The sequence below is a fragment of the Cariama cristata genome, unplaced genomic scaffold, assembly GCF_000690535.1.
Source record: "Cariama cristata isolate BGI_N322 unplaced genomic scaffold, ASM69053v1 scaffold5911, whole genome shotgun sequence".
Lineage (NCBI taxonomy): Eukaryota > Metazoa > Chordata > Aves > Cariamiformes > Cariamidae > Cariama > Cariama cristata.
The window spans coordinates 42326-53980 of record NW_009600909.1 but is presented as its reverse complement, the minus strand read 5'-3'; the positions used below and the strand labels follow the sequence as shown (position 1 = coordinate 53980).

Below are 11655 nucleotides of genomic sequence, written 5' to 3'. Positions count from 1 at the left end.
AACTGACAGAACAATTAACAAAAAAAGAAAGTAACAAATAGCAAAGTCTTTTCTTAGCTGAATGATATAACAAAACTAAGGGAAGCTTTCAGACAAAAAGAGAATGAATAGCATATATATTGTTTACTGGGCTTCTTCAAATTGAACCATAACTCCCATCCTTCCTAAAAACCACTCTCCTAGCTTGTACCATCACAGAACTGCTTTTGCAATTCTCCCTGGCAGCATATGGGAAAGCTGAGATGGCACTATTCCTTTGCACAGCCAGCAGTCCAGCATCATAGCATGTTAATCCATTGGCCTCAAACATTGCAGACACAGCCATAGTTTTATAATCAAACACAGAAAACACTATACATCCATGGGAAGAAAGTACCTCTCTTGAGATCCTCTACAAACAAGTAGATACAAAAAATATCTACAAACAAGTAGAAGCCACTGGAACTGCAGGTTCCCAGATCCCATCTAAAATTTCACCATGAGTGCTCTCCATCTCAAGCACTTAAACAGTACATAAAAGGTGCAGCAGAATTACAGCTGAACCACAGTTAGGAGCTGTAACAGGCTAAAAACTGTAGCATCACAGACCTGAGGAAACAAGGGTAAGGTCTGCAATGTCATGAAACTACCTGCTGAGAAGGTATTTTTCTTAATTTCAGTGGGTCAAAGCTCACAAGGAACATATGCTGTAGGTACAGCATATGTTAAAGCCTCAGATGCTTATGTAAAGGTTTTGGACATGGAATAGAATTGTTTTGCAGCTACACTGAAAGCTAGATGATAGTGAGTGCCACTGAGCAGGTAAGAGAACACCCTTACTCTTTCTTTTGACAAAGATTTAGAAAACATCCTTGGAAAGCCTCAACTTACTTTTGTAAGCTAAGCCCACCAGAGGTTTTCAGAAAGCATTGCTCATGGTTCCTGGCCTGTTGTCAGCCGGCTGTGGGCAGCCTGAGAGCCCAGGACTGGGAGCGGGGCACCCAGCACCACACTGAGCCAGGAGACACTCGGGGCTCAGTCTGATTCAGCAGCAGAGAGAAGCAGGGTCTCCAATAACCAAACAGATTCAACGAAAGCAGAAGGTGTTTATCTAGATGAAACCTACAAGAAACCTGCCGAACAAAAACAAGCTTCTTTTCCCCTCCAGGAGAGTCTATGCTCGCCTGCCCACGAAGCCCCCGCGGCCTCAGCCCGGGCTCGGCCCCTGCGGATTCCTTCCTCCGGACCCAACTCCTCCGCAGTGCTCGCACCCAGCCGGACCCTCTGGAGGTGTCACACACGGAAGCAGGTGGACGGACCCTAAAAAAATGAACTCCCTGTAGGTGACAGGCATGCGCCGCGTCCAATAACTATCGAGAGCGCCGCCACAAGGGCCAATGGCACGGTGGGGTGGGCGGAGGCGGCTGTGCGCCGGGAGCCTTGGTAACGCGCGGGCTGCGTGTGGCGAGCGTGGGGACGGTTTTGCTCCACGATGAAGATCGAGGAAGTGAAGAGCACCTCGAAGACGCAGCGCATCGCTGCCCACAGTCATGTCAAGGGGCTGGGGCTGGATGAGAGCGGCACCGCTAAACCAGCGGGGGCCGGGCTCGTGGGGCAGGAGAACGCGCGGGAGGTGAGTGAGGGGGACGGCAGGGTCCGGCCGAGGCTCCCCTGGGGCTGTGCAGCCTCCACCCCAGTTGAGGTAGAAGCTTTGGGGCCCCGGGCGGCGCGGGGTCCAGGTTCGATCTGTGTTGGGTGTTCTTCTACGTCTCGTTACTGAGTGAAAGCATTTGCCTGGGCTCCTCGATGTATTCTGCTGTGTGAGAGGCGATGAGGGTAATTAAGGCTGTTCCTTAGGCCGCTACTTTTTTGCATTAGCTGGCGGCAAGGGCAGGTGACTGTTTCCCGCCTTTTAGGCGTAGAAATTGGAGTATCAAAGGCAATGAAACCTACCAAAACTCAAGAGATTTGATGCAAGTGGGGGTTCGAGCTTCTGTTTCAGTCCAGTGTCTGGCCCTGGGTGGGTGCTTTAGCTGATCTGTTCAGAAAGCCGAAGATACATTTGCTGCTTTATTTTTAAACCTTTCTATGTGCATGCAGCTCCAGGAGAGGGAAAGAAGGCTGTGCTCTTAGGTTGAGTTTTGTTGTCTGTGATTTTTTTTTTTTAAATGTTTGTTATGGATACAGTGATTGTAGGAAGAAGTTTTTTCAGATCTTGCCTCCCTTTTTGTGTGCTTGAAATTGAAATCCTCTTTAGGTTTTGTGAGCCCACTAAAAATAATATTTCTAAACACTTCTAGTAATATTGGAACAAAAGATATTATAGCCATACTTGTGTTGATGGTGTAAATAACTTATTTAACTTATAGGCTTGTGGGGTTATAGTGGAACTAATCAAAAGCAAGAAAATGGCTGGCAGAGCTGTGCTGTTGGCAGGACCTCCTGGAACTGGCAAGGTATTATTTTTCTTTGTTCGTATGAAATAAAGTATTCCAAAATCTATTTTATTTTAATTTGTTGTCAAAACCATTTTAGGGTAGTGGTTACATAATGTTTTCATTTACTGGAATTTCTTTCATTAATGTATCGACATGGTTACCTGCTTTATATTTTGATTTTTTGTCATATCATCAATGTTGGCAGTAGCCAGTGGTGTGTTCAGGCATGTGAAACCACCTCTTGTAGGTTAACAAACATGTAGGTAATATGGTCTCTGATTAAGAGTCTTAGAAGTTAATTTTATGTTAAAGGCCTAAATAGTTTTTGCTTTGTTTGGTTTTTCTCCTCATGCTATTTAAGGCTTTTTGCATTTGTATCTGATGTCAAATTCAAATGCCCAGTGTCATTTCTTTAAGGTGTTTTATAAGTCTTTGGTAACAGTCACTTTACATGTGTCTAACTTGTTGTGGTGCGAGGAGGGTTGTTATATGTAAGAAATATGTCAGACAGAATAGTCTTAATATGAAATTGATAGTTGATACCTGGAAGGTGATATGATAAGGAAAGTTAACTTTGTGCACAAAGAATCCTTTGTTAATTCTTATAAAAATTGATGTGTGGGTTTTGTTTTTTTTTGGTTTTTTTTTAAGACTGCTTTGGCTTTAGCTATTGCTCAGGAACTGGGAAGTAAAGTTCCCTTTTGCCCTATGGTTGGAAGTGAGGTCTATTCCACTGAGATCAAGAAAACAGAAGTTCTAATGGAAAACTTCCGACGTGCAATTGGTAAGTTTCAGAAAAAGAGAAGAATTAAGTATTTGCATGATACTTATTTTGCTTTTTCCCAGTCAGGTAAAAAGGAAAAACTTTTCAGTGATCGTGGTGGTTTTCAGATTAATGTATGTTCTTTTTTTCAGTGCTGGTCTTAATTTAGTGAATCTCTTCCACACTTAGCGGAGTCAGGTTTTCTGTTTATAAACCATAATGTAATTCTTGTATTAGGGTTTATTCTACTTCCCCAGATTTTCCACTTGTCCTCCAGGTTCATCTCCTGGGTTTGCCTGTGACTCCGAATAAAGCTGAAAGAAAAATTATTTTTAGTTTCTTACATTAGCAGAAATATTGTAGACAGAAAAATACTCTCTCCTCTTTTTATCTTGGTGATTTCACTCTACTAAGCAGACAGTCTTAATCAGGGACTCCCAAATGGCAGTGTTAGCCTGACTTAGTGTTCCAGCGAGCACAAAGAAAGTTTCATGCCAACAAAATAAATACTTTAACTTAATGTCTTCCTCATAATGACTTCTGGAGTGCTTTTACGAGCTTTATGTGAATTGGTTAAATTTGCAACACAACCTCAGTGAGTATCTAAAATCTCATGTGATTGCTGCTGACAGCTGATAAATGCAGTTAGAAGTGGCCGTTGTTTGTATGAAGATTGGCTAAAGATAGCGTAGCTGATGTTAGTACTGAATGTATTAACAGTTAATTTTCCTGGTTTTTGTACCATGTTTCCCCTTGGACTTCATCTCAGTAGTTGGTGGCAGTAAGGTGAAGAAGTCTCTCAGTTCTGCAATGAAAGAAAAGTATTCTATTGACTTTTATAAGAAAGCAACTCTCAGCAGTCTCTGGTCTTCTAGTTACCATGAAACTGGCAGGGCCTCGGGGAGGGAAGCCAGAAAGTCAGTAGTCTGCAAAATTTCCTTGATGTGATGAAGTTCCCTGTCAGAGATTTGGAAACCTGAACCAACAGATGAAACTTAGGCCATCTATGTTGTCATTTCTAGAGATAGCAGTATTTTAACTCTCTGAGGTTTAACAGCCAGCTACATTGTTAGTTCCCTGCATTCCCTGAATGTCAATAGAGAGACACTTCTAAACAAATATTAGTGTTAATGAAAGACAGAACTTCTTTTATTCCTTTCTGTTGAATTCCATGTCACATTTTCATAACACAACCTTTATTGAATATTTTTATCAGCATAAAAAGAAAAATCTGTGAAATATTTTAAAGGACTAGTAACCACTGTTTCTCATAATGGAATACTTTCCAATTGTGTTTAAATCTCAGGTATGTTTTAGCTTCCCTGCTTGGTAAATAAATAATTTACAAGGCTGCATTTTTTAAAAAAAATGATTTTGTATGCACAATGCAGTGTCAGCTGTGACTGGGTGCAAGAGAAGCTTCAGCTCGCATGTCAGTCAGTGCTTAAAGTATTCATTTAGTTTTTTTGGGGTTTTGTATGATTTCTTGTTAGAAAGTTCTGTATACATCTTCTATTGCTCACATTATGCATTTTACTTTCAGGGGGCTTAATCACCTCTATTTATAAAAATGATCAGAGATCTTAACATCAATTTTTTGCCCTTTTTTTTTTTTCCTTGGGAACCACAGGGTCTGACTGGTTTGGACCTGTTGCTGTCTAAGGAAACAGGAGTGACTCTGAGTCTACAGAATTTTTATTCTTGAGTGTCTTTTAATAACAGATTTGACATAGTCTTCCTGGCCAAGTACTGTTTGGCGTATAGTGGAGAGTTTATAATATGTAAGAAGCATAAAAGGACAGAGTGGGAAATGAGAAGATTGAGTATGGGTTAAAAAAAAACTTCAGCTGAGAGAGATTAATCCTATATAGAGCTTATTAGCAGCTGGCAAGGGTGATGACAGTAGCTAATGTTAGAGCTCAGTTGCAGTAAAAAATAACTGCTGGAATAGCCACTTAAATAGCATATCTGTTCCCTGTGTCTCCAAATTGTAACTGCCAGTAAATCAAACAAGCACTATTTAACTCTCTATAGGGCTATTGAACCAAAACATGAAATAGCCCACAACTGTTTTCTTAGACACAGGTGTCTGATTTGTGAGTAGGAGATGTCTCTATTTAAGTTCAAGAACTCTTTTGAGAATGAAGGTCTTAGTTGCTACATGCAGATTCATTTGAAAACAAAGGATAACCAGCAGCAATTTCAAAGCATCAATTACCTTTGTTCAGATCATGTTCATCTGTAAGTATTTTCTATAGACATGTCTATAAGCACATTAGATTAAAGGCATGCTTTTGAAGCAAATCTCCAGGTGGTCCTCACTGACTCAGCTTTGGCTTGTGTTGTGTAACAGACTCCGAGCACGTGAATTGGGTTATTTTCAGATGAAATTAAACTGGAAGACGTGCTTTAGCAGCATACAAAATATACCCCAAACACAAATGGGCTTCCAGTTTTTCAGAGCAGAATAGAGCTTGTGCTGAAGGTTTAAAAGCAAAACAAAAAGGAAAAACAAACCTATGAATGTCCAGTTCTTGGCACCAGTGATTTTACTGTAGAAATTCCCATATTGCTTCATGTTCCTTGCATGTGTAGCCTATGTGATGCAGCCTTGTCTAGGTCAGTTTTATCACTCAAAGGTTCATTAATTTTTTTTGTCTGATGTTTTGGCATACCTGAAAAACATTTTAAAAAATTACTGAAATTAACTTAGAACCTTTTATGTAGTGCTAAATAAGAGAAAGCAAACATTTCTTACCAAGAAATTATCACGTTATCAACAATTAACCTGTTTCTCCCATTTCAAATCCTAGTCTTAATTTGGGACCAGTAGAGGGAGACAGACTCATATTTGTCAGTTCTTTATATTTCCCTATCAGCAACTCAAGATTACTGGTGAAGTGTCTGATCTATTTCAAAGCAAAATGGAAAGTTATGGAACAAGGAAAGTTTTTATAAAGTCTTAATAGCCTCAGACTGAGCAGGATGACTTCCTTATATCTTGTTACAGCCCATTCATTATTTTTGGTATGGCATGTGCGTCTCATAAAATACTTTATAGAGTCTCTTCAGATGTGGGTTCTTTGAACTTTTATGTAGTTAGAACATATTCATAATTGTAGTGGTGGTGGTGATGATAGTGGTTTTTCTTTGGAACAGTCTAACTGTAAAACTCTTCAGCTTTATATTATTAATCAATTTAAAATAACTCGGTTAATTACAATAGTTGTGACTAGAATAGAATATACCATGATGATTGCTCTGCTGTCTGAAAAACAACAAAGTAAGGATGTAATTGTCAGCTATGAAGTAGTTTTAAATTTGCATTATAGCAGTTTCTGCTAAATTTTATCTAGCTCACCTTTTGCTATTAACTTGAAAAATATTTTAAATTATACATTAACTTTTTATTAATTTTATGAGGTTCTAACATAATACCTCTTACTCAATTTATGTTATTTTTAACTCAGTTGCTAAAATGTAAAGTTTTTTATGAAGTAACCTTTGTCTCCTGTCTTTTCCTTTGGTTTGCAGGGCTTTTCTGATGTCCCAAAAATTGTGTAAAACTCACAGTTATATTAGCTTTACTAGTTTCAGAAGATGATCTGTTACTCTGACTTTGCATAGGGGACAAATCAGGCAAATCCCCTCTTTGAGTGAGGGGAAAAGAGAGAGGTTACTGACATTTGCTTTGATAACTAATAATAACGAACAGAAGAAAATAATTTTTTAGAGTTTAATAAACTGCTTTGCAGGTCAGAACTTGGGCTAAACTACTGTTCTAATGACACAGGATGAATATTCTCATTTAATATTGAAGAAGAGAACAATAATTCATCTTTCTACTTTTAAAAGTAAAAAATTACCATTAAATGTAAATGTAGCCTAATAATATGTTACATTCTGTTGGCAGTAATGCATCAGACTCCTGAGTGTATACAGCCATTGATTTGTGTACTGAAACTATTCTAAACAATTTATTGCAGGGTTGAGGATTAAAGAGACCAAGGAGGTTTATGAAGGAGAAGTCACAGAACTAACTCCATGTGAGACTGAAAATCCTATGGGAGGGTATGGCAAAACCATCAGCCATGTTATTATAGGACTCAAAACTGCAAAGGGAACCAAACAGTTGAAGGTATGTATGGTAGAGTCTTAAAAATTTCCTTAAGTATTTCAGGTCTGCATCTTCTATTTTTAGCACTTCTTATTTTCATTTAAAGCTCTTGATCGCCATCTCTGTATAGTGGGGATGCCAGGAGGCTGTCTTCTTTTGGTAGGCAACTTTATCCTACTCCTGAGCATGCATTTTTATTTGCTTTATATAGACTATTTAGATGTTAGTCTTGTTCCTACTAACTGAATCCATTGCTCAGTTAGCAGCCTCTGTTATTTTTCTGTTTGGTAGCACACACTTGTATGTCTTCAAAAAGTTAAAGCCAGGTTTAAGCAGGAAGAGATCCTGATGCCATTTTGCAGCATTACTAGTACCACAGAAAAATGGGCTGAGTTGGGAATCTGAACTATGATCCATCTCAGTCTGTGATATGCTCGCTCTGACCCTGGCTAGAAATTCACGTTCATAATAACCAACGTACAAGAAAGTTGTTCTTGTTTTTTGTTTTCTTGATTATCAACTGAATTTTTGAGGATGATTTTGGAAAACTTTGACTGCTTTGGTATAAATTGTTCTTTCTGTCACATCCCTTCTTTCTACATGGGGAGATATGCTCTAGTGAGTATTTGATAGAACTTGAAATTGAGCAGGTATGCTCCCAGCTCAGACCCATTTTCCCTTTGTTTTCTTGTACAAGCCTCTGTCCATGTTGTTCAATTTCCTTGTCAGTTAGAGTATGAGAGAACTGAAAGCTGTCTCTGTTGTTAAGTATAATCTTGCATTGGTTCACTCTGAAAACAAGAAAATGCAGAGTAAAAGTGAATGAACATGTACTGAGAGAAACAAAAGCATCTAACATATTCCACATCCACTCTCCCTGATGCAGGTCCACAGAGGATAAAGACTCAAGAAATCAAGTAGCATAATTCAATGCTGTAGCCAGGCTTTTTTTTTGTATAAGTTTTACTAGAAAGCAAGAGAAGTGCTGCTTCCTAGGTATAAATATATTGTCACATTACACAAAGGCATATTTTGTGATAGTAGCTGGTATCATTATGTTTCTGGCACTTATCGTCACTTACTTCCCTACCAGAAAAATCTGCTATCTGAAGGAAGTTCTGTGCATCTTCTTTCAGATTTATTCTCTATCACTACTCCAAGTGTTACAGCTTTATAAAATCCTAGAGGTACTGTTGGGGAGAGTTGCAGTTTAATTTTGTTTGGTGGGAGTAAGCTTTAGACTGAATTTCTTTTCCTTAATTACCATAACAATATGGAACTGTTTTGACAAACTGTGATGTTTGCTTGTCTCCAGCTGGACCCAAGCATATTTGAAAGCTTGCAGAAGGAGCGAGTAGAAACCGGTGATGTTATTTATATTGAAGCAAACAGTGGAGCTGTCAAGGTAAAAGAAAACCTATGCACTTTTATGCAGGTGTATGCATTCTTGCAGACCTTTCTCTGCCTTTGTCAGAAGGCTCTCTGATTTATTAACCTTAACTGACATGAAATGGTTACATGGAAGTTTTAAAAAAAGCCCAATGTTTTTCTTATCTGGAGAAAAGATTCTCTCTTGCACTGAAAGAACATGGTGATCTGGTTCACAATTAAGGTCATCTGGCAAGGAAGCTATCACTGATGCTGTCTGGATGAGTTTTCTTTTCTGTAAGATCAAAACATCCTTAAGGGAATGGGGGAAAAACCAAGCAACTTTAGTCATTTTCAGGCTGACATGTGCAGCATATTTAATCTTTCTTTTATCGCTCTGGTATTTTCTCCACAAGATATATACATGTAGAAGGGAATACTGCATTAGTTAGCATTCTTTTCATATCTGATTTAGAAAGTAGTATACAGCGATACTTGCTGTTTAATGGATGAGCATAATATTTTGTATCATATAATAAATCACCCACCTACAAAGGAGTCTTGAACAGTTCTCCCAATCTCTAGTTAATCTGCTGGATTTGTCCTTTAGCAAGAATTGCATACAGTTAAAAGAAGGGGAGAGAGGGGTGGAATATTCTTACCACTGAAAATATCAGGTGTTTTTCAACAGAGTTTTTGAGCTTTGATCAGTAGATAGGGTATGCCTGTTGCTAAGTGGAGAGTTGGATGTCTGAATTGTCAGCTGAAACTTGTCAGGACTGGAATTGTGAACTAAGCCCTTTATCTTTATCAAGTTCATGTCACTCGAGGTTTTGGCACTGAAACTAATTCTATACCTGGGTTTCTCTTCTCTACTTTTCCTCAGAGGCAAGGCAGGTGTGATATCTATGCTACGGAATTTGACCTTGAAGCTGAAGAGTATGTTCCCTTGCCAAAGGGTGATGTGCACAAGAAAAAGGAAATTATTCAGGATGTCACCCTGCATGACTTGGATGTGGCCAATGCTCGACCTCAGGTATCTGACTCCACAGATGAGGTCTTTACAGAAAAATTATTTGACATAGATATGATGGTTACTAGAGTAATCAAGGAAATATAGAAAGTTAAGCTGCCCTAAATCACCCTCAAAGATTCCACTATAGGAAAAGCAGTAGGTATTACACCTTGAAAGCCAGTCTATGTCTCTTCTCTTCTGGGAGGTCATGCTGCCGTTCGTTGTCTCAGTGGCCATGCCGTAGAGGTTAAAGAGGCAGTTGCTCGGTTAGGATACATGCCTCTGGTCATGGCATATTTGTCATAGTACATTTCCTAACGCTACAGAGAACAGCCTTATAGCCATAGCAGAGCTTCCATGTGGATATTTGGGATCCGCTACCTTCATAGTTAATGCATAATCTAGACCTAGCTGACTCCTCCTCTCCACCACTGTGCCCCATCCCCTGCAGAAAAAGAGCAGTGTAGGCTGCTGCTCTTGACCAGGAAAAGAGATTATTACTTTCTCTCCCCAAGGAAAGTTGCCTACAGATGTGAGGTTGCAGCAGCCAGATCTGCATCATTTTATTTATTGAAAGTTCTGAATGCAGATTAATATATTCTACTGTTTATGGTTCTGTGGCCATGAAATGGAAACTGCAAGCGCTATGATAAAAGGTGGCTAAGCATTTTTGACTGCTGTGGATTCTGTTGATACCCCTGCTTCCTTCAGAAATGTTTCATAACCTTTTGTTAAATTTCCTTGTGACTTTCAGTAGAGCTCTGAACATACTGCAGCAAAAAAAATTGAATATAGGAGAATTACTCCTTGCTGTATCTTAACATAAACCCAATATTGAGGGAATTCCATCTGTGTCATAAACAAAAGCCACTAACAATACAGCATCTTTGTTTAAAGGCTGGCATCCCTATGCTATGATACTATAACCCCTTAACCTACTCAATTTCAGAATAAACATCCTTTTTTCCAACAAAATCATTTATCTGATAAAAATCATGGTATTCAAAAGTCTTAAAACTCAGAATAATTTTTACTGTGTTTGACAGGTTGAAAACGGGAATGCATGTGCATGCAGGGAATCCAAGTCTCTGTGTTCCCTGACAATTTCAGTCCTTGTGAGCTTCTCTGTGACTTTTTTTTTAAAAGAGGATATGTCATTTTGGTTTTTTGTGTTCTCCAGGTGAATTAAGGCTAAATAAAGGGTGAAGAGGTATCTAAATGATTATGTTTAGAATACTGCTGTGGTGAAGTGACCTAACCTTTGACAGATTGTCAGCCACTGCTGATACAAAGTGTCAGGTTAACTGCAAGAAACAACTTCTTTAACCAATTCCTGATTCTCAAGGTATGTGTTAACTATGAGACCTCATAGCTGATCTGTAACTTTCTTTTCCTAGGGTGGGCAAGACATCCTTTCTATGATGGGACAATTGATGAAGCCTAAGAAAACTGAAATTACTGGTATGAATCCTGCATGGTATTTTTAGACCAACATAACCTATATGTTTGCCAATTAGAAAAGGATTAAAAATAGGGTTATTCATGCAACATCTATAAATGAATGCCTACATAATATTTATTCATAAATACTCAGATTTCAAAAAGCAGTGATACAGTTGCTAGAATTTCAGTGGCTGGAAGCAGTAAAACACGTTATTAGGTCACACATACAGTGATAAAATATATACTGACTCTGAATCCATCTTCCTGGGGAGAGAGAGAGGTCAGAACGCTAGTGCCATCCCCCTTCTCAAAATATTCCTATCAGAGAGTGCAAGGTTCACACTTTCAACAAAGAGCTAAACTGAACAGCAACAACAAACAAAATCTAAAAAATGTGGTTAGGATGCATTCTTATGTGAAGCAACCATACTGAATTTCTGTGGAGTAGAAAAATGGCTTCTAAAGACTCTAACCTTGGTTTGGTTTACACACTGTAGCAGCTGTCTGTTGAGTTGATGCTCTAAGTGCACTG

At 38.8% G+C, this 11655-nt stretch overlaps 1 protein-coding gene across 1 annotated transcript in view; it reads left to right on the top strand.

Annotated features, from left to right (window-relative positions):
• The first annotated feature begins 1388 nt into the window (after positions 1–1388).
• Positions 1389–11655, top strand: part of RUVBL1 (RuvB-like AAA ATPase 1) — a 17482-nt gene continuing 7215 nt past the window's right edge. The window contains exons 1-7 of the mRNA XM_009710216.1: positions 1389–1612; positions 2349–2435; positions 3069–3201; positions 7167–7318; positions 8613–8702; positions 9552–9701; positions 11078–11141. Coding sequence (XP_009708518.1) covers positions 1472–1612; positions 2349–2435; positions 3069–3201; positions 7167–7318; positions 8613–8702; positions 9552–9701; positions 11078–11141 — 817 coding nt within the window. The 5' untranslated portion in view covers positions 1389–1471. The remainder of the gene's footprint in view (positions 1613–2348; positions 2436–3068; positions 3202–7166; positions 7319–8612; positions 8703–9551; positions 9702–11077; positions 11142–11655) is intronic.